Source organism: Zootoca vivipara, chromosome 13, assembly GCF_965207765.1.
Source record: "Zootoca vivipara chromosome 13, rZooViv2.hap1.1, whole genome shotgun sequence".
Lineage (NCBI taxonomy): Eukaryota > Metazoa > Chordata > Lepidosauria > Squamata > Lacertidae > Zootoca > Zootoca vivipara.
In genome coordinates this window covers 20561949-20585825 of record NC_142596.1, presented here as the reverse complement: position 1 = coordinate 20585825, position 23877 = coordinate 20561949, and the positions used below count along the sequence as shown (strand labels likewise).

General features: G+C 44.5%; 1 protein-coding gene across 2 annotated transcripts in view; it reads right to left on the bottom strand.

The window, feature by feature from the left end:
• Nucleotides 1-23877, bottom strand: part of CERS3 (ceramide synthase 3) — a 57420-nt gene that overhangs the window by 32315 nt on the left and 1228 nt on the right. For both annotated transcript variants that reach the window (XM_088656892.1, XM_035130782.3), the window contains exons 2-3: nt 9659-9841; nt 7543-7660 (exon numbers count right to left, since the gene is read on the bottom strand). In XM_088656892.1, coding sequence (XP_088513018.1) covers nt 7543-7660; nt 9659-9840 — 300 coding nt within the window. In that variant the 5' untranslated portion in view covers nt 9841. The remainder of the gene's footprint in view (nt 1-7542; nt 7661-9658; nt 9842-23877) is intronic.

The following is a 23877-nucleotide window of genomic DNA, read 5'->3' as shown; positions in this document are numbered from 1 at the left end:
CCCCTAGGAAGTAGGCGCTTCTTTCTGACATTGACTTCCCACGTTTTCTGGAGGGCAGGGGCTGGCTCAAGCTTGTTGCAGCGAAAACAACACCTTAAGGACTCGTGCATTTATTGTGCATAAGATTTCATGGCCATTCAAGCAGTGCATAGAGTGGGCTAAAGTGCACAAAAGCTCATGGCATATAATGTGTTAAGTCTTTCAAGGTGTCACAAGACTTTTCGTTTATGCTTTGTTTTTTTTACTATCCACATTATGATTTTAGGATCCTGTGTGAGGAGTAACAAGTAACCGAAGGGGTTAACTGTGTACTGTGTACCACCTGACCACTGAGGAAGATATCATATTACAGAATGTGCCAGAAGTGTTTCTGTGTGTATCAGTTGGTTTCGTTTCTGCCTGGGAGACGGTCGCAAGATGTCTGCGCTCTCACCAGGTTGTTTGTTATTTTCTCTTTAAAATAAACTCCAGTAGTTATTAGAACACCTTGGACTCTGTGTGTTCTTAAGAGGCTTTTTATCCAACGGCTATACAAGCTTTCGCTGTGTGAGAAGAAGAAGAACTCTGCTGTGTGTGTTTTACTGCCAGCCCGGGTCTATGGAGCAGAAGCGCTAGAGAAAGCGCGCCGGGCAGATAATTAGTGGCTCCTAATTGAGTCATAAACAACTCAACGGAGCCCTATACTCGTCACAGGATATGGATCATAGGTCATGGGCCACCTGTCACAGGGTCTGGGTGAACTCTCGATTGCTTACGTTTCTGGTCGTTTGGCGGATGAGGAACTGAGACGCCAGAAAGAATCGGCTGAGAAGGGGGGCCGTGGGCGCAGAGAAGCCAGTGGGAGTGCAGTAAAAGGCGCTGAGGAATCCACTGTGAGTGCGTGCGCAACAAGGCTTTGCTATCGGTGCCAGCAGCCTGGGCACGTAGCGAGATTTTGCCCAGCTCCGGAAGCAGCCAAGGTCACTCAGCCAGGTGCCAGGCAACCCAGCGGACGTGGTCGTGGGACCAGCCAGCAGCGCCGAGGCAGAGGACGTGGGAAAACTCCAGATAAGCCTGTCAGCCGTCTTTCTGCTGCCTTAGCAACGGTTCGAAACAGAGGACAGGACAGTTTCACTTTTATTATCGACTCAGGCAGCACCCATCATCTTGTACCGCCTTCAGGACAGATCCTGAACTGCAGGCCACTTGAAGATGAAAAGAGCCTGCATCTTGCTGATGGTTCTTCTGGAACAATTAAAAGCAAGGGTGTTTTTTATATGCAATGCTTAGACACTATCCTTGATTTTTATGTTGTACCAGGCATGGAGAATGGTCTTTTAAGTGTGTCTTGCTTATTGCGTGAGGGTTTTGAAATAAGTTTTGCCAATGGTGTTTGCAAAATTGCCAGAGATGGGGCTGAGCTGGTAAGCGTTACTGTTGGGTCTGATGGTCTGTTTGTCCTAGATGGGAGGGGGCAAGCAGGTGGAAGTAACACTGGTGATGCTCAGGCTAAAAGTGCCAATACCCCAAAGGGCACAGAGGGCGCTATCCATAAGGATTGTATTCATGCTTGGCACAGGAAATATTGTCACATGTCTTTTCCTTATGTGAAAAAAGCCCCTGATTTTGTCAAAGGTTGCAGGTTCAAGCCATGTCAAAAACACCTGCAATGCCGCGCATGTGCGAAAGCGAAGACGAAGAGATGCTCTTATCCTAGGTCTGAGAGGAAGAGCACAAAACCATTTCAGTTAGTGCACATGGATATTTCTGGGCCTATGTCAACGTCAAGTTTAGGTGGTTCAAAATATGTTTTGTGTCTTTTGGATGATTTCAGCCATTTTTCCTGGGTCATAACACTGAAAGAGAAGGGGGAGGCTGCCAAAGTGATAAAAGAGTGGGTAGCCGAAGTAGAACTACAGTTCTCCGTCACTGTCCAGTGTTTTCAGAGTGACAGGGCGGGAGAGTTTTTGAGTGCAGAACTACAAGGGTTCTTCCGCAGCAAGGGAATTAGGCACAGGAAAACCGCTCCTTTTAGTCCACAGGAGAATGGTTTAGCTGAAAGGAAATTTAGAACGCTGTCTGAACTGGTAGAGGCAACGTTGTTTGATGCAGGACTACCCCAGAAGTTTTTGGGGGAATGTTATAAATTTGTGAATTATTGTTCAAACCGCGCTTTTAATTCAGTTGTGGAAAACACACCCTACTACATGTTGTATGGCAAAGTTCCGAAGGTGCACTATTTCAGAACTTTTGGGTGTGAGGCTTGGGTTTTGATTCCAAAGCAGAAGCGCAGAAAGGGAGGATCAAGATCCAGAAAAATGATCTTCTGTGGTTACGAACCAAACTCAAAGGCTTGGAGGTTTGTACCAGCAGAGGGGGACCAAACCCGCGTTCACATTAGCAGAAGTGCTACGTTCTGTGAACAAGAGGGCTGGAGACGCATTCATGCTAACCCCGAAGTTCTTCTTGACTGGTCTTCAGGTTTTGACCAGGAAGAGGAAACTCAGGTAGCTGATGCTGGAGTTCCAGGTGCTGCAGGACCAGATCCAGGTCAGGCAGCTGGTCCAAGTGGTGTAGCTCCTAGGGAAGTGAAGCAAGTAGTCAGAAGCGCACCGACTTCACCCCAGGTCAAGCCTGGGAAGTACAGCAAACGTGGTAGGTCACCCACTTCACCCAAAGCAAGCCCAGAGGGGGCTGCAAAGCGTAGTAGGTCTCTTGACAGTGCTGCTAGTACGAGAGAGCCACAGTCAGAGACAAGCAGTTCGGATTTAGAGGGGGAAGATGTGGGACCAAGGCGTTCAAAACGCACCACGAAAGGTAAACCACCTGAAAGGTTTTCAGCTGTCAGTGTATGGTCGAACCTAGCAGTGTGTGAGCCTGAAAGCTTTGAAGAGGTGCAACAGTTGTCAGTGGAGGAAGCTAGTAAGTGGAAAGTTGCAATGGAGAAAGAGTTGAAATCCATGCAATCTCTTGGTGTGTATAGCCTAACACAGCTGCCAGAAGGCAAGAAAGCAGTCAGTTGTAGGTGGGTCTACAGGCTGAAACCCACAGTGACTGGAGAGCCTCAGTACAAGGCTAGATTAGTGGCTAGAGGTTTTACTCAGAAGAAAGGAATCCACTACACAGATGTCTTTAGTCCGACTTCGAGATCGGAATCTTTCAGGATGCTTTTAGCGACTGCAGCGCAGAGAGGCCTAGTGGTCAACCACTTTGATGTGGACACCGCGTATTTAAACTCTGACCTCCAGGAGGAGTTGTACATGTTGCCTCCTCCAGGGTTTGAGAGTGACGTGCCAGGTCAGGTGTGGAAGCTGCACAAGTCGATCTACGGTCTGAAGCAATCCGCTAAAAATTGGAATTCATGTCTTGATTCTGTTTTGAAGAGCCTAGGTTTCAAGAAGAGTCTAGCTGACAGTTGTCTGTATCTCAGAGGTGAAGGAGAACAGCAGGAACTGTTGCTTGTCTATGTTGATGACTTGATTTGCTTAGCAAAGAGCCAGATACAAGTGCAGAAGTTTGCAAAAGAGCTAGGCAAGAGGTTCAAACTCAAGAATCTAGGTGCAGTGAATGTTTATCTAGGTGTGCAGATAGACAGAACTGAGGATGGAAGTTTTTTGCTCAGTCAGAAAGGCAAGATTGAACATTTGCTTGAGAAGTTCAGAATGTCTGACTGTAAAGGGGTCAGAACACCCATGGAGACAAACTTTGTGAAAGAGTCACAAGTGAAGGACAAAGTAGCGTTTGAGAGTCCTGAAGTGTTTCAGTCAGCGCTAGGGAGTCTGTTGTATTTGTCACAATGGAGCAGACCAGATATTGCTTTTGCAGTCAATTTGCTCAGTAGAGAAGCATCGAAACCTAGCGTGCATGCTTGGAATGGCATTAAGAGAGTGCTTAGGTATTTGCAGGAGACCAAAGAGTATTGTTTGGAAATGTCAGCGCAAGGTGAGCCACAACTCACTTGTTTTGCAGATGCTGATTGGGCCAATCAGGAGGACAGGAAGTCAGTGACTGGTTTGGTAGTCAAGTTTGGAAATGCCCTGATTGGTTGGCGGTCGCGCAGGCAAAGCCTAATAGCAATGTCTTCCACGGAAGCCGAATTCTGTGCATTGTCTGCGACATGCACTGAATTGGAGTACTACAGATGTTTGGTCCAGGAAATCTGGGGTGATTGTAGCCAGCCCATCACTGTTTGGGGCGACAATCAACCATCTTTGAGACTGGCGGAGTCTGGACAGTTCAAGGCCAGAACCAAACACTTAGACATCCGCTTCCGAAACGTATGTCAGAGCATACAGGTAGGCTTGGTAAAGTTGAGGTATTGTCCAAGCCAAGAGAACCTAGCAGATGGGTTCACAAAACCCTTGAGTTTCCAACGGCATGGGGAATTCTGTGAAGGGTTGGTTTTGGGGTAAGTTTGGATACCCGCTATCCCCAGTGTTCAGGTGAGAGGGGGTGTGAGAAGTAACAAGTAACCGAAGGGGTTAACTGTGTACTGTGTACCACCTGACCACTGAGGAAGATATCATATTACAGAATGTGCCAGAAGTGTTTCTGTGTGTATCAGTTGGTTTCGTTTCTGCCTGGGAGACGGTCGCAAGATGTCTGCGCTCTCACCAGGTTGTTTGTTATTTTCTCTTTAAAATAAACTCCAGTAGTTATTAGAACACCTTGGACTCTGTGTGTTCTTAAGAGGCTTTTTATCCAACGGCTATACAAGCTTTCGCTGTGTGAGAAGAAGAAGAACTCTGCTGTGTGTGTTTTACTGCCAGCCCGGGTCTATGGAGCAGAAGCGCTAGAGAAAGCGCGCCGGGCAGATAATTAGTGGCTCCTAATTGAGTCATAAACAACTCAACGGAGCCCTATACTCGTCACATCCTGAGGGTTCTTTCTTATTCAGAGCTTGGTTTCAACTACTGTACTAATGTGGGAAAGGCTCAATTCTTTCATTGATAGATTGTATTGGTGGATTTGTATTCTCATTGTGTATTTTTCTGTTGTGAACTGCCCTGGGATCTTTGAATGAGGGGTGGTCAGTGCTTTCTTTAAAAAAAAAAGGTTAAGGGGTACTCTAATTTTCCTACTCGTACTGAAATACTGCCCCTCAATGAGGCCAAACTTAGATTCACAAAATGTTTAGGGGTATGTGTCCTCCTGTATCCCCCCAGAAAAAAGTGCTGGGGGGTGGTATACAAATTTAATTAACAACAATAATAGATTAACCAGCAACATGGCTAACCTGAAACTAACCTCAGGGGGACTTCCATATAATTGTGTACAGGATTATTGTATTTTAATATTCTGTTGGAATCCGCCCAGAGTGACTGGGGAAACCCAGCCAGGTGGGCGGGGTATAAATAATAAATTATTATTATATTATATTACATTACATTACAGGATGTCAGCCTAAATTGATCCATTTTGAGATATACCGGTACCACACTTGTTTATAGGACTGGTTCAGAAGCTGCTTTGGGTAAATGGGCACCCCCTCACCTGTCTCTATTTATTATCCTGCCGGCCAACTTTTTGCCTCCCCTTTCTTACTCCAACACATGTGCTGCTGCTAAGTTATGGTGCTTGCTCTCTAACCATTTCAAAAACTACCGTCTTCTCTATTTCTGATTAAAGCCTTCCCATGCTTGTGCGGAAATTGTTTGGCATTTGAGAGAAAGAGCCTTTTCAGTAGTGGCCCCCCCTAGGGATGTATGAAGGCACTGTTTTCTGTTCTGCCCTCTATTCATTGGATGCAGCACTGCTTCCGTTCTGCTGCAGTTCGTCTTTTGACAGAAGCTACGCTAGTGGTCTCACTGCCTGCTGTGGTGAAATTACATAATCTATGTAAATCACACTGTTTCCCCAGAGAGGTCCTCCTGGGACCTATCTTAACATCCCTTTATCATCAGGCAGAGACCTTCTTAAAGATTTTTTTTAAAAAATGAAATTGGAGTATACCTTGAGGACACTGTGCTGGCTACTCCCTGATTTACTGTGATGTGCGAATGTGGCAAGAAAGAGAAGGAAAAAGCAGGGTACAAATGGGTGGAACTCAGGGTTTCCAGATCAAGGGTCTGGAAACCAAGCCTTATGAGGAACGGTTGAAGGAGCTGGGTATGTTTAGCCTGGAAAAGAGGAGACTGAGAGGAGATATGATAACCATCTTGAAATATATTAAGGTCTGTCATATGGAAGAGGGAGCATACTTGTTTTCTCCTGCTCTGGAAGGTAGGACTTGAACCAATGACTTCAAATTACAAGAAATGAGATTCCGACTAAACATTCAGAAAAAAACTTTCTGACAGTAAGAGTCATTTGATAACGGAAAAGACTCCCACGAGAGGTGGTGGACTCTCCTTCCTTGGAGGTTTTTAAACAGAGGTTGGGTGGGCATCCGTCATGAATGCTTTAGCTGAGATTCCCACATTGCAGGGGGTTGGACTAGATGACCCTTGGGGGTCTCTTCCAACTCTATAATTCTTTGATTCAGTCCTGCCTCACATGTGCCTTAACTTCCTGAATGCTGCTGCTATTTTCTCCCTGAATTGTGAGAAATAGTCCCTTGGAGGATCAGAGCATGAGGATCAGTGGCGGGGTCAGCTCCCCTCACCCACACTAATTTTGATGTACAGTTTTTACATTTTTGGTTTCTAATTGTTTAAGAGTTGAAAACCAACCTTTGCCCAAGGACTCAGGCTGGAGGCAGTAGGAATAAGTGAGGAGTAAGGGGAAGTGGTGAGGATCAAAGGTGCCTGCAACTCCTCCAAAGTCTACAGGGCAAATCAGGAGTGGCCCAGAGACCACTTGCATTTTGAAGCCATCCTTTCCAGAAAGGCTTTATTTAAACCGGCACCAGAGGGAATGTGTGTTGCTCGAACTGGCTGCATGGATGTATAACATTTTCAAATTTTTGGTGTTGTTTTGCTACACTTTACTGCATTTTGTACTGTGCTGGGAATTGTAAACTGAATAGGATTTTCATTATGAAGTTAATGATTCAGGGCCTAAAACGCAGGATAAAAATGTAACATAAATGTAATTATGAGAGCCACTTGGAATTTCCAGTAGTGGTCTAGCGAGGGGGATATATAAGTTTTAGAAAGCCATACGCATTCAGAACTAAAGATGCTGGAGAATTTCAACAGAAATGGGGGGGTGGAAATTGCTGGTGTCTGCTTATTTGTCCCATGTCCAGTACAGAAATCAATCTGTTGTTGTTGCTTTCAGGCCACAAATTATACATGATTATGTCCCCCCCACCCCACCATTTGCATTGCATTTTCTTTGCACTGAAATACATGGGATGGAATAACGTAATGACCATGTAAGTGGCATGCATGATTTATGTACCTAACTGCATAAACTGCTAAGTCACAAAAGACAGCAAGATGAAGAATGCAGTTTTTGGTGGAAGAGGAACTGCAGCAGAATGGAAGCAGTGCTGTGTGTGACAGATGCAGGGTGGAATGAAAAACAGTGCCTTCTTATACCTCCAATGCAGACAGGCACAGACAATGGTTTTGAGAACAGGAATCTACTAAAGATACATCCTTTTAAAGAAACCTTCACCTGTGATGGTCTTTTTGTGCACTTCTTGAAAAAAGTTTCCAACGTGGGATTCTTCTGGGGCCGGACACGCTTCATACTCTTTATGCCCATGAGATGTGCTAGAGGAGCAGCAATGCACCTGGAAAAGAGGAGCCCTTTTTTAAAAGGAGAAAGAAATGGCAATGATTCTAATAGATTTCGGTGGAAACTGTGCTATCCCCTGATGGGTTTGCTTTTACTGCAATACTGAGACATGATACCTGTGCCTATGGAAAGGTTTTTGCATGGAAAATCAGCCACTCTTACCTGGGGAGAAAGGACTGTGCTGCACTTTGGAATAAAGTGGTACCTTGGTTCTCAAATGCCTTGGCACTCAAACGCCTTGGTTCCCAAACACCGAAAACCTGGAAGTGTTCCAGTTTACGAACGTTTTTCAGAAGTCAAACATCTGATGTGGCTGCCAGCTATTGCTTGCAGGGTACCTGCACCACTCAGAAGCTGCGCCTTGGTTTTCGAACATTTGGGAAGTCAAACGGATTAAGTTTAGCGCTTTTGTTTTTGCTATTTATTTTGTGTGGTTTTTTTGTTTTTGAGGCTTTTTTGGTTAATTTGTTTTTGTGACTGTGTGGAACCCAGTTCAGCTACTGATTGATTGATTGATTGATTGATTGTGTGACTGCGGAAATGGATAAAAGCCCCCCATCCAAACAATGACTATCATCTGTGCAGGTAAGAAAAATACTTAATTTTAATCATCTACAGTACTGTCTTATTTATTTTATAGTACAGTACATTGATTATTACTTTCATTTTAGGGATCAATGGTCTCGTTAGATAGCAAACTTCATGTTAAATTGCTGTTAAGGGTTTGTTTTAAAAAGTTTGGAACAGATTAATCCGTTTTGCATTACTTTCTATGGGAAAGCGCGCCTTGGTTTTGGAACGGATTAAGTTTGAGAACCAAGGTACCACTGTACTGCTGGATAAGAAGAGATATAACAGGAGGGGTGGAGTCACTGTGCTGGCTTTGCAGAAGGCGGATTGCTATTGCTTACCAGGAGGGAAATAGGTGAGGTGGTGCAGAAGTCAGAACGATGCAAAGCTTAAGGACCGTCCAGATTAGCTCTCCTAGTGCATTTGCCTCTCTGCCACCTCATCCCTCCCTGCTCATAAGTAGCAGCAACGCACCTGCCAAGAAGTTAGCATAGGAGTTCCACACCTACCAGACAAACTGCTTCTGATATATCCATATATATAATTGCTCCCATCTCTTTCCAGCTGTCAATTTCTTCAGAGGAGGATGCCTGGAGTGTGGCTAAGAGATGTTGCTTCAGCAATGCGGCAACTCAGACTGATGGCCTGAGTAGGAGAACTTGAGGCTGCACCCCTTCCTGGCATTCAGCCAAGCTCTGATCTGGGCAGGTGCTTCCATGTACTTCCCCCTCCTCCCAAGAAGTAAAAGTTGAAATATTATATTCTTCATTCATTTTTCTTGGAATACTTGTAAATAGTTTAAGACATGACAGTGCAATAGCAAAAGACTTCATTTCCATTGCTGAAACTTAAATAAAACGAATAAATAAAGTAGTGAGGTCAGCCTTAGCTGGGGTAACCCAGAAGGATGGGCGAGGTATAAATTATTATTATTGTTATTGTTATTATCATCATCATATCTGCCATTGATTCCTATCTTGGTGCATATTACTGTGAATTAATGCATGCAACTTTTGTTTTATGCTATTTTATCCCTCAATTTCTTTCTTTACATATGCCTTCATCTTTGTCTTTCAACACCACCTTATCTTTAATAATAATAATAATAATAAATAATAATAATGTGCAGTAACCTGCTCTAGGTTGGGCCCACACCTCAGTTTTAGATCCTTGGGAGGCATGTGGTCTAAGGTATAAACTCAATGCTACAAAAATCTATTCAGCTAGAAAGAGAATATAAAAAAGGAGCAAGGCACTTACTTCGAGAGGCTTCAAGACCAAACAAGAAACAATTCTAAGGAAGCTACACACAGCTTCGTAACATTACAGCTATGTGCGGCCAATTTGAAGTAATCTTCCCATTGCCTTAGCATTCTTGGAGCTTTGGAAAAGCAATAGATAAAAGTAAAAGAGAAATAGATACCTTTCAACAAAGAACCTAAGAGCCAACATCCCAAATGCATATGGAATTGTGACCAATAACTCGCGTGGTTTCGGAAAGACGTATCCATTGTGATCCTCAAAGTTCGCCCAGCTACAGTTGGCAGGCATCCAGATGTTCTCCCACCAAAACCAGCTATTCACAAATTTTATTATGTGTGCCATTCTGAGGGGAAGGAACAGGGGGCAAATTAGTCCGTGCTAGTCTATTAACAAACACACGCACCGAGACTGCGACCGCTTTGTAACATTTAGACATGAACACGACAAGATCTTCTGCAACTGCATGCCAACTAAATAATGCAAATCAATTCACAAGTATATACACATCTAAGTATCAGTAGTAGAAATTGTGGTGAGGCAACAATGTTCACCTGGGAGGAGGAAATGGGTGAGGCAGTGAGAAGCAGGAGAGACGCAAATGCACTGGGTCATGTTGCCCTCTCCTGCTAAGGGTATTTCTCTATGTCAAGGACAAGGATAATTTTTTTTGGTACAAGTCAGACCCTGACTCTTGAGGCTGTATCACATAATGTGTGCATGGAGGTTCTCCATGTGAGTTCTCAATATTTCCTTGCTTGTGATTTATTTTTTAAGGTCCTGATGAAAACCACCAGTATTTTAAATCGAATTTCTCCTAATATATGTGTCTTCATGAAATTTTGCCCAGTATATACATTTGTGCAAAGCAACTTTCCCTGACGTGGTGCATTCTTGGGTATTATTTTCACTAATATATGCTTTTTTATGCATGCTTTATTTAAATACATGGTGGTTGTTGTTGTTTTTTGTATTTGCTGCTTGCATTGCAAAATTTGGAGACGGGCCCATTTCAAAGATGGCTATGTTTCAGTTCATATACTGTATCAGAATGCACAAATAAGGTAGGTTCACCTTTAAACACAAACTGAATCAAATTTCTCTCCCATTCCTGTGCGTGTCCTCAGCTGCAGGCATAAGTGGAACTCCAGCATTAGCACTAACGCACACACGACAAAGAGTACTTCTAATCTACCACGTGAAGCGATACTTGCTTATCTGAATTCCATCTATACACATGCTTGAATACCTCTTGCCAAAATGTGGGAAAGCACCGATAGAAAGTCCTGATAGAAACGACTCCTTTTTTGCATAAGCTAGGGTAAGAAATTATTCTGCTGGTTAAATTAACTGCGTTGTTAAGATGGGTTTGTGCAATACTAAGGTGCAACAGGATGGATGCTGGACTTGATGTGCCATTGGTCTGGTCTAGCAGGCTCATCTGGGGTTCTTATAGGGGCTGAATGCAGCCCTTGAGCCCTCTCTGTCTGGCCCTGGGTCTCTCCCCGGACCATGATCCCTGCCACTAGGCCACATGTTTCATTGCCTCTGCTATGCAGCCTCAAGTGCTTTTGCCTGGCTGGAATGTGTCACTGGACTGGGATAATGCTTCATGCTTGTGTCTCAGGGGCAGGTTTGGGATGGAAGTTGCTGTCTGCTGAAGAGGAAGAAGAGGAGGATGGTGTGGAGGATTCTGTAGGCAGCGAGAAGCCTGAGAGAGGATGGGACCCTCACCCTTTGCCTTTAGGGATTTTTGTGTGTTTTTGGGTGTATACCGTATACAGGTAGATTCCTATGCAAAGCAGCCAGCATTTCAAACATTTGAAACGTTTTTTGTTTTTTTAAATCTATGAGGTAAAACTAAAGGCATACTGAACAACTTTTGTAAGAGTGCCATGCTTCAATGCCTTATAAAAAACAAAAAACAACAACCGCAATTGTTGTATGAAGAAATGCTTTGCACCCCCAACTTACAGCCTAGAGCAAATTTTTATTACTGAACTATAAACCAGAGCAGGCTGAACTTTATAATGGGGACTTCTGAAAGGCACTCATTCACGGTGAACAGATGCCATGATAATGAAGCCAGCCTTTTAAAGAGGCTGCTTAGACATAGGCTTTAAGATAAAGGGTCTTTAAGCATGCCAGTCACAACTGATGGTGTGCTTTTGTGTGTGTGTGAGAGAGAGAGGGAAAAAAAATGACTTAACAAAAAATTTATATCAGTAATAGTAAACTCCCACAGAAAACAAAGGCAGGTCTGACAGAAGTCAGAACACAATATGAAAAGGAGGCCTTTGGGGCGTAATTCTGTAACATTTGAAAGTACCCTGAAATATTTGAAAACTGACACAATGCCAGTCATTGTGGCAAGCGAAAAGCTAGGCCACCCACTGCCTGGGGGCAGAAGACAGATTTTACCCCTCCCCCAGCTTCCCCATCCCATTCTTCCACAGCACCCCCAAATTTACTTGACCCCACAGATCTTGATAGGAGCCAATGAGAATGGAGTCAGTCCTGTTTTGCATAGCCCCTCCCCATTTTATCTGCATATCACTATCTAGGTTCTGAATGTAGCCATCATGACTCATAGCCAGTGACAGCCTTACCCTCCACGAATTCATCAAGTGCAGTAGCAGCTGGTACCCTTTGTGTCTGGCAGGGCAGAAAGCAGGGAGCCCAACAGTAGGGGGCGCCAGAGCCAATGACAGGCAGAGGCAACAAATTTTTCTTTTTGCCTCCATCTGGTTGTAAGTGACAAAGCAAGTAGGGGGCTGCTGGGCAGCTAACAGAGGTTCATTTGCCCACATAAATTGGGTCTCCACTGGCCAAGTGCTGAATGAACATAGTGCAATGTGCACACATAAAAAGCTCTACACTCTCCAAAGTGTGGGGAAACCATTGAAATTACATATGCAGCTAATTTTACTTCATAAAATTTACACGCCGTTTGATTGTAAAAATAAACTTCAAAGTGGTTTACAAAAACAACAATAAGATCACCACTAAGAAAAATTAGCAACAATTATTTAGGACACTAAAAAAAATTAAATAGACTTATAAACAAATTAAGACTCACATCAACTTCCTAAACATCTGTACAGGCTTGTCTAAACAAAGATGTTTTTTAGCAGATATCATTAAGAGTACAGTACAGTGAAAGCACCTGCTTGATATCAATAGTCAGGGAGTTCCAAAGGGTAGATGCTGCCACACTAAAATATCAGGTTCTTACAAATGTGGAATGGATCTAATGTGGATTCTGTAATAGTGTTAGTTCTGCCGACCGAAGCTGATGAGTGGGTACATTTTGGGTAAGGTGATCATGACAGGATTCCCATTTCTGGAGGCACACGCACACACACACGCGCGCACACACACGCGCGCGCACACACACACACACAATGTCTTGTGGAAGATGGAGCAAGCTTGTTTTCTCCAGCTCCGGAGGGTACATCTCAAACCAATGGATTCAAGCCACAAGAAAGGAGATTTCGACTAAACATCAGGAAGAACTTTCTAACAGTAAGAGCTGTTTGACAGTGGAACAGACTCCCACAAGATGTGGTGGACTCTCTTTCCTTGGAGGTTTTTAAGCAGAGTTTGGATGGCCATCTGTCATGGATGCTTTAGTTGAGATTCCTGCATTGCAGGGGATTGGACTAGTCACTAGATGACCCTCGGTATCCCTTCCAAGTCTACAATTCTTTGATTCTATTGCAAGGAATGTAGAAGGATAATGCTTATATTGAACCTGCCAGCATTCAAACATCACAGAGCTTTGCAGTTTTCAGTAGGGCAAATGGATAAGGAGCCATTGCAGGCTAAATGATGCAAAAAGAGAGCACCTGCCCAACTGAAGTTGCAGAAACCAGATTTTCTGGCTGCCATAGTACCACAGAGCCCTGACTACAGGCAGAGAACCAGGTGGCTCTGCAACTTGTTCTCCAGTAACCCAGAAATGAAAGGAGTACAGCAGGCTAGACTCGTCCTTCTGGCTAAGCAAAAGGATGCTGTGGCAGTTATATTAGAACAGGTCACGCTGTGCACCAGTGCATTGCCACACTTCTCAGCGGGACTTCAGAGGTTTAACAGGACTTTGGGCACTTTTAATAATCAAGCAGCTGATCCATAAGGCAGCCTTATCACAAAACAAAAGGGCAGCATACCATATTATCAGGAGCTGGAAACTTCAGCCTTGTATATGGCTGCCCCAAGTGGTGAGTGATGGGAACTGCAGTTTGGAAGAATACCCATGCTGTGGGCTCTGGCTAGGGTTGCCGTAATTTGAACAGTGAAAATGCGGACAGAAAAGTTGTGGAGCTTTGTTTTCTGCCAAAGTTGTCAAATTTGCTAAAACAAAACAAAAATATTGTTTTCCCGGACATTTTTAGCAATTTCCGCCCATCTGGCAGTGATGGCCACCGACTTGGATGTCTTTAAAAGAGGAATGGTGTAGCAAGAAGACTGCTAGCACATTGGCAAAGCTAAGCACATTCCAGCATGTTTTCAAATTGGATGGGGGACCGCATGCTGAGATTCCTGCACTGCAGGGGGTTAGACTAGATGACCTCAGTATCCCTTACAACTTTATAATTCCGTGATTCTACCTCTACAGTTGGGGGCATTAGGTGTCTGAATACCAATTGCTGGAAACTGCAGGAGAGGAGGGTGCTCGGGTGCTCAGGTCTTACTTGCACCCTTCTCACAAGCATCTGGTTGGCCACTGTGAGAGGTAAAAAGTAAAGGAAAAGGACCCCTGGACGATTAAGTCCAATCAAAAGCGACTATGGGGTTGTGGCACTTATCTCGCTTTCAGGCCAAGGGAGCTGACGTTTGTCCACAGACAGCTTTCCGGGTCATGTGGCCAGCATGACTAAACAGCTTCTGGCGCAGCAGGACACCGTGACGGAAGCCAGAGTGCATGGAAACGCCATTTACCTTTCCGCCACAGTGGTACCTATTTATCTACTTGCACTGGTGTGCTTTGCTACTGCCAATACTGAGGAGTATATTACAACTTTTTGAAAAGATAGGCATCAGCAAACACCCAAAATGGAGTCATGTTGATTATACAACCTCAGCATTACATTCAAGATGAGCTTTCAGCAACTTGAAACTACACAACTCTGAAAAATAGTAGAGATGTACCGAATGTAGGGTTGCCAGACTCATGGCCACTGGTCCCATCACCTCCTGGCAAACAGAAGGGGAAGAAATGGAGGCAGTGAGAGATTTTACTTTCTTGGGCTCCTTGATCACTGCGGATGGTGACAGCAGTCATGAAATTAAAAGACGCCTGCTTCTTGGGAGAAAAGCAATGACAAACCTAGACAGCATCTTAAAAAGCAGAGACATCACCTTGCCGACAAAGGTCCGTATAGTTAAAGCTATGGTTTTCCCAGTAGTGATGTATGGAAGTGAGAGCTGGACCATAAAAAAGGCTGATCGCCGAAGAATTGATGCTTTTGAATTATGGTGCTGGAGGAGACTCTTGAGAGTCCCTTGGACTGCAAGAAGATCAAACCTATCCATTCTGAAGGAAATCAGCCCTGAGTGCTCACTGGAAGGACAGATTGTGAAGCTGAGGCTCCAATACTTTGGCCACCTCATGAGAAGAGAAGACTCCCTGGAAAAGACCCTGATGTTGGGAAAGATTGAGGGCACTAGGAGAAGGGGACGACAGAGGATGAGATGGTTGGACAGTGTTCTCGAAGCTACGAACATGAGTTTGACCAAACTGCGGGAGGCAGTGGAAGACAGGAGTGCCTGGCATGCTATGGTCCATGGGGTCACGAAGAGTCGGACACAACTAAACGACTAAACAACAACAACAATGGTCATTATGCTGCATAAACTGTATAAACATCTACTATGGGAAATAACTGATTTTAACACATCTCTATAAGCCATTCTGGAGATTTTATCTTTCTGGTAGAACGTGTATGTGTTTGTCCATCATAGGGATCCAGCAGGCCCTGCTATCAGATTGTTCTTGACATGATGAGTTACTAATTAGTTGCCTGCAGCCAGAATCACTACCGGTACTTTCTGATACTTCTAGGAAACATTCAGGGAAGGCTGATTAACCACAGCTGTTATGGGACACAAAGTTTCTATTGTCCCTCTGAAAGACCTTTGGATATAGCTGCTCTACAACTGTACACCTTTGGTCCCAAGTGCCTGTGGAATAATTTAACAGGCAAACCTTGCCTCCTGGCTTAAGTTCTGGAAGTGCATGGGTCTTCTGGTCAAAATATTATCTTTTGGCTTTCCTTCCTTCTTTTGGGACTTTCATTAGTTGTAAGGTGTAATAAATCTTCAGGTATCTGCAAATTAGCTCTAATAACCTTCCCATTAAAATGGTTGAGCAGGAGACCAACCATTTTCTAGTGATGTGCTCCTGTAAATCAACAGGGACTTGTACACAATCAAAAGCTTTCTTCTTCAGATTTTTGACTGTCTGGACCAGGGCCGGCTCTAGCCCCGCCCCGTGGAAACCATGCTGTGCGCTGCGCCCGCCCACTGGCAAGAAACGGACCAGAGCGATCTCCGCACCACAGCACCAGAGCGCCCGACGTGCTTGAGACTGTTCTGGTCTGGACCAAGCATCCCCAAACTCGGCCCTCCAGATGTTTTGGGACTACAACTCCCATCATCCCTAGCTAACAGGACCAGTGGTCATGGATTATGGGAATTGTAGTCCCAAAACATCTGGAGGTCCGAGTTTGGGGATGCCTGGTCTGGAGAGACCTTTCTATAAATCCATTTGACTGGGGAAATTTGGGGCTTAATGTAATGTGTTGAAAATTGCATCCTTCAGCAAACTGCCTGAATTCTGCAAATGTGGAACATTGTCACTGAACATTTCATCGGGAACGCCATGCCTAGCAAAGATCCCTATCAGGCTGGCAGCTACTGATCTACTGCTGGTACTTTGCAGTGTGCATATTTATAGAAAGAGGGAACAATAATCTGTGACTATTAAGTTGCAGTTGCCATATTTCAAGGAGTAAAGATCCGGGGACTCGCTGAGTGGTGCAAGAAATGGCATCACACGCAGATACCAGAAGCCGCGTCTGCGCATGCCCAGATGCCGAAAATCGCTTCTGCGCAGGCGCGATTTTCGGTTTCCAGGCATGCGCAGAACCTATTTCTGGCTTCCGGGCATGCACAGAAGCCAGATTTCAGGTGCCACGGACATGCACACACGTGATTTCCTGCACATGTCCGCGCATGTCCAGCCCACAGATGATCCGGCCCATGGCCAGAAAACCTTGCCGACCCCTGCTCTTGATCCTAAGCTTCCACTGCCTTGTGGGATATCTTTGTGAGAAGAAAAGGCTAAGGGAGTAAACTCTCCAAGATGGTTGGATGGTGCCTTGTATTCTGGCAACTCCTGCAGCCAAGCTGCAAACGTATTGCTGTTTTCCTTTGGCCACATCAGAGAGGCCATACACGCTGCTCAGGCTTGCGTCCAGGGGAGGTGCATTCCATAGTCTCTTGAGACAGATGGATGTCAGCAACAACTTACTAGCATGAGCAATTAGCATGTGGAGAGTTAATTAACCTACATCAATGTCCCAAGTGTGTACTAGCCTTTAATCCTAGTCAATCCACAAGTGTTGATGAAATCTGGTGAAGCCCTTTGCTATGGGTTCCCAGAAGCAGGGATTAACCATTATTAGTACTTCAAAACATCAAAAGAGCTGGGTTTTAGCATGGAAATAAATAAAGGAGGCTTAGTTTTTTTTAGGAACAGGAGGATGGAGGGGTGGTACCAGGAGGTGGTGAAGGACCCATTTTTTTTGGGGGGGGAGGCTGGGAAAGATGCCTTGGACTGCTGTGGAGCTGCACTGCTGTGGGTAACAAGCCCCTCTTGATATGACTATGCTGCAAGTTCTGTACTTGTTCCATACAAACTAAAGGTGTCTATATGTGAATAAACCATATTTCTTAAAGCTACAACAGCCTCCGCCGTATCTTGCTTCTCAAAGGAACACAGACACCAGGTCGCCACCTAGGAACTACTGCATTGGACTACCGCAACATGCTCTACGTGGGGCTACCTCTGAAGGTGACCTGGAAACTACAACTAATCCAGAATGTGGCAGCTAGGCTAGAGACTAGAAGCAGCCATCGAGACCACATAACATCGGTCCTGAAAGACCTACATTGGTTCCCAGTACGTTTCTGAGCACAATTCAAAGTGTTGGAGCTGACCTTTAAACCCCTAAATGGCCATGGTCTTGTATACCTGAAGGAGCATCTCCACCCACATCGTTCAGCTACTGCAGTCCAGTCTCCCCTCTTGCTGACTGGGGCGGCGCCTGGGCTCCGGCGTCTCGCTGAGCCCCTCATCCGCTGTCCCTCAACCAGAGTGGTGCCAAGGCTCTGACCCGTCTCGGAGCCCTATCTGCCCGCTCTGTTCCCCAGAGTGTAGCCAAGGCTCGGACGCTGCACTGAGCCCTCCCTCCATTCCTCATTTCCTCCTCCTGACTCGCTGCTCGTGCTATCACTGGGCAAAGTGCTGGTCAGGATGACGGGGGGGAGGCTCCCTGTAGGGAGTCCCCCTGACAACAGTGAACAAATTTAACAGCGCAAAGGTCATAACAAAAGTACTGACAAGACATGCACAATGGTACCTTGGGTTAAGAACTTCATTCGTTCTGGAGGTCCGTTCTTAACCTAAAACTATTCTTAACCTGAGGTACCACTTTAGCTAATGGGGCCTTCTGCTGCCGCTGTGCAATTTCTGTTCTCATCCTGAAGCAAAGTTCTTAACCCGAGGTACTATTTCTGGGTTGGCAGAGTCTGTAACCTGCAGCGTCTGTAACCTGAAGCATCTGTAACCCGAGGTACCACTGTACATACCCTACTATACTGCTCAGCTGGGACATCATGGAATTTCAGAAGCCATTCCAGCTTCTGACTGAATCCTGGGATGTCCTGCCTTTTGATTCGGCGTTCTGGTGGGAGTCAGCTGGTTTGCACCAGAGCAGCTGACCAAAAAACGAGCGTTCCCATTTGGCTCCCCCGGTTATTGGAGGGCATGAGCTACCCAGCGAGAAGCAGAAGTAAGTAGCAGACAGCTTCTGGTGAGCATCACAGATGCTAGAAACCAGCTCTTAGCATACTTGACAAATAACAATAAACATTTTAGAAATATTAAGCTGTAATAAATAAGCTTGTGCGCATGAGTGGAAAACACCCTAAGAAAAGCATAAAAAGGATTGTGTAGAGGCTTGAATGGAGCCTGTTCCTTCTTGGAGGATTTGGAACTTGCTAGGCAATTAATAAATATCACCTACTGGGTGCCTTGCTTCATATCTCGGTCTCGCCCAGTTATTTCCCACCTGGACACGAACTGACAGGTATTGAGGATTCTACCACAGTAGCAGGCTGCCTTATACAGAGTCAGACCAAAAGCCCATCCAGTTCAGTATTGTCTATGCTGACTTGCAGTGAGTCAGTGTAGTGTAGGGGTTACAGTGATGAGAGACCAGGGTTCAAATCCCCACTCAACCACAACACTTGCTAGGAGACCTTAGGCCAGTCACAATGACTCAACCTAAGATTCCAAATATAGCAAGGAAGAGAAGGAGGAAGAGAACCATGTATATCACCTTGAGCTCCTTGGAGGGAAAAGTGGGATATAAACGCAATAAATTAATAATAATAATAATAAATACATTCCAGAGAAGGGACATTCCTAGCCATATCTGGAGACGCTGGGGATTAAAGCTGGGAACTTCTGCATGCAATGGAGAGGCTCAAGCACTGAGTCATTTTCTACAACCTCAAAGCTCCCTCTATTCAAGCCTTTTTCTTGAAACCAGGATATGGAAAAGATTGGCATGGAATATAGGAAATGGAAAAGATTGGCATGGAAATGAAAAAGCATGACTGCTCATTCAAGAACACCTAACAGGTAAAAGTCTCTGGAAGTTCAGCTTAGCAGACCCTACTATTACAGAATGCAGTGCCACAGACAGTTTTGACATAACTTACAAAACCTGTTTTTAAAACAGATTATTATGGGCAGGTAAGTGGAACTGGGTGAAAGGCCCTCTTCCTAGGACCTAGGAACTACTCAGTACTCACAGTTATCAAGATGCTGCTTACATAAATGATGGAGGAAAAATCCAGTTAGGGTACCATATTCAGACAAAAGTGTATGTTTTGTAACTTGGGGGGGGGGTTAGTGATTTTCATGTCATTCTGATGTTATAAATGCACTGTTCTCGGTAAAACCTGGATTTATTTTGAACAGGAAATGTTGTCTCATAAGGATTAATGGATTTTGCTGTTTTGTAAATTGCCTTCCTCTGTACTGCAGACTATTCACAACCCATTTACCCTGAACGCATATAAGATTTGGAAGACCTGGCAACAATGCCTTTCCCACTATTCCTCCCTAAGGTGGTTGATCCATCTCTGTGTAAAGCTATTATATCACAGGAACAGAAAAAACAAGCTCAGATTGCGTTACTTCTATGTTAATGATATTCCTAATTCGGGGGAACAGATCAGATTAAAAATGGGGGGCCGGTGTCTAAATTGTTTACAGAAATATCAACTTTGGCATATACTGGGAGATGAGTCACTTCAAGTGCAAGCTTCTAGATCTCTGACTAATTTTAAATCTATTGTATTGAGTCAGGGATCACAGAGGCAAAGCACTGGTCTCTATTACTTACATAGTGCTTTTAGAATTTACCACTGGGTCCGCTGCTGGGTCTGAAATGTTCTTGGGAGAAGGATTTAAATATAGGAGTCTGAATGGAAATCACCCTGGTTAGCAAGGCCTTATAAATCTCTTTCATCGTATGTGTGGTTCTGCACAAATGGCATTTGTACACCTGTGATGTCTCATATCACATTGCGGTCAACACAGGATTGCTGGCAGAACTGTGGGCCCTGACGGACATTCTTACATCATGCCCTTGGGTGTCATTATTTTGTTCTCAAGGATATCGAGAAATATCTAAAATAATTAAATGGCAGGTTTAGGTCTCCCCACAACATATCCACTGAATATGTGGACTAACAACATGAAAACTTTTTGCTCTAAATAACTTTTAGCTGCTGCTAGAATTTCAATAGCTCAGCCATGGAAAACCCTGAAAAATCTATGTTTGTCTTTGGACTTGGCTATTGCAGAAAAAATGTGAACATAAACTGCATATATCCAGGGAGGCTCCAGAATACTTTCATGTCATCTGGTGGGATTTTATTTCCTATGCTTGACATTCATCATCCACACCTGCTTGGGAAATGAGGATGTCTTCATTTATACTGGTGTGTCATCATTTCTTTAATTTACTTTTTCCTTTATATATGTTATGATGTAATGTCCTGCTACTGTACTTTTGGACTGCTGTAATGGTAATAAAAGTCTAATTTAAATACATAACTAAATGCACTCTCTCTTTTATAGCACTTGTAAATGTTGTATCTGTCATAAGTATTGGAACGTACAAACTGAAACCGATCGAAAACCAAGGCATGCTTCTGATTGACTGGAGGAGTTTTCTGCACTCAATCAGAAACCATGGCAAACATTCAGCTTCTGAAAAACATTTGCAAACCGGAACACTTACTTCTGGGTTTGCAGCATTTGGGAGCCGATTTGTTTGACAACTAAGCCATTCGGGAACCAAGGTACCACTGTATTAAATCAGGGGTCGGCAAGGTTTACCTTGCCTGGGCCGGTTCACTCCAGTGGAGATCCCTCTGTGGGCTGGAGTGTGCACGCCCACGATTTCTGGCATCTACATCTGAGCAGACGCGATTTCCGGTGTCTGTGTCTGCGCAGATGTGATTTCTGGCACCGCAGAAACGAGTCCCCATGCCGCGCCGGTTTAGTGCAGCACTCAGGGACTCGTTGAGCACGTGGCTCGGTTGGGGGGGCAGCTTGTGGGCCAGTTAAACGACCACAAGCGGCCCATGGGCCTTAGGTTGCCGACCCCTGAATCAGACTCTTGGCCCATCTAACTCAGTATTGTCTACGCTGACTGGTGTGGCAGTTCTCTAGGGCTTTAGACAGGGACAATTCCCATCCCTACCTAGAGATGTCAGGGACTGAACCTGGAACCTTATTGTGTGTAGAGCAGATACTCTGCCACTGAGCTATGGCCCTTACTCCACCCAACACAGCTTCCTTGTAGTCAGAGGTGTACAGCTTAGATGCCTGATATCCCATGAGTCCTTGATTCGGGGGTTGGCCTCATTAGGCACACATAGCCCAGCAGGGCTATGGCTGCTGACCACACAGAGCCTCCTGGCTCCGCTCCTCTTCTTAGAACCCTAAACAAACTACAGCTCCCACAATTCTTTGGGAGAAGCTACGATTGTTTAAAGCGGCATTGTAGTGCTTTAAATGTATGGTGTCTAGAATAAGAGAACAAGAACATATGTTTAAAGAAGATTGGGAAATGTTTACTGGGGGAAACTGTACACTTGAAAACGATGGCAGCATTAAGGTAAATTCAACAGTGTAAATAGGTCTTGATGGATATAATAAAGGAATACTGAATAGTTTAGTTTGTGTAAAATATGCAGGGATTTGTGATATGCAAAATGAACCACGGAAGGAGAAGGGAAGTCACTTATATTTTAAGGATGTTTAAATGAATATTCTAAATTGTAAAACAGAAAGTTTAATAAAAATTACATACAGTATTGTATGGTGTGAATTTGCCATTAAACGATGTAAAACAGTGGTTCCCACTAGGTGGTATGCGGATCCCTGAGGTTCTGTGGCACCATAACTATCAGAATTGTCAAAAGTAGAGGGTCCATGGCTTCTGCTTTTGAAAAACAGGGGCCCCACAGTACTTACTTAACGGGGAACCACTGATGTTAAAAAAAAAAGAATCAAGCTTTATTCATTATAACTCCAGCCAGAATATTATATGCTAATGCATGCTGGGGATAAGAAGCCTAATAAATCAGATCAGATAAAGAAAGTGTGGAGAAAGCTAAGCGTTGTCAGACAAGGAAGGAAAAAGTGTGACTAAGTAACCGGTAATAACACAGTGTATATAATAAAGGGAGTTGGGAATTTCGGGCCAGGGAACTGAATATACCAATTTGTGAAGAAAGGAAAATAGTATGCTGAGGAACATCAGTAGCAGTATTTATTATAGTTATCACATATTGTGTTTTTTATAATATACTGTAATAAATGTTGGAGGCCAGAGTCTGTGTGTGCAAGTCACCCATCAATGCTGGAATTAGTAAAAGTTTAGAGTAGTAGTAGTAATAATAATAATAATAATAATAATAATAATAATAATAATAATAATTTATTTATACTCCACCAATCTGGCTGGGTTTCCCCAGCCACTCTGGGCGGCTTCCAACAGAAGAATAAAATAATCGATTAAAGATTAAAAGCCTCCCTAAACAGGGCTGCCTTCAGATGTCTTCTAAAAATCTGGTAGCTGTTTTTCTCTTTGACATCTGATGGGAGGGCGTTCCACAGGGCGGGGGCCACTACCAAGAAGGCCCTCTGCCTGGTTCCCTGCAACTTGGCTTCTCGCAATGAGGGAACCACCAGAAAGCCCTCGGCGCTGGACCTCAGTGTCCGGGCAGAACGATGGAGGTGGAGACGCTCCTTCGGGCATACTGGACCAAGGCCATTTAGGGCTTTAAAGGTCAGCACCAACACTTTGAATTGTACTCAGAAACGTACTGGGAGCCAATGTAGATCTTTCATTGATTAATTTGGTTTAGGGAAGCTTTTAATGTTTAATAGATTATTGTATTTTAGTATTCTGTTGGAAGCTGCCCAGAGTGGTTGGGAAAACCCAGCCAGATGGGCGGGGTATAAATAATAAATTATTATTATTATTATTATTATTGCTAACGAGACAGGCCAGCTCAGCAGATGAGGCTCACTGAAAGGAAGGCTGACGACGGCCGGTCATTAGATTAGCCCATCCAGGAAGCCGCCAAGAGGGCAAAAATGTGCCACATAAGGAGGGGGGGAGCCCCTCCCTAGCTGTGCGTTGGTGGTGGGTGGAGACCAAAGCGGTTTCAGATTTCAGGGTGAATGACATAAGTGAACAGAAAAGGCTTATCAGTTTTGCAAGCAGTTTGGCAAGCAGAGCAACAGAGGAGAACACCATGTGGGCTGGCTAGGACAAGCTGTAACAAGGAGACACAGAGGGCATGACTGATTTCTCCTTTTGCAGACCCAAGCATGCTGCACCTATGAGAGAAGTAACGGACCCTCTTGGGGTGCAATCCTGAGCACCCTCTATCCTAGGCTCAGATTGTGTAAATGCACCACATTTCATAAAGACACCGCTGTCTGCCCTGTGCTTCATTGTCCAAAAGGAAATACATACAGAACTTGGTATCGGTGTGGCGTGT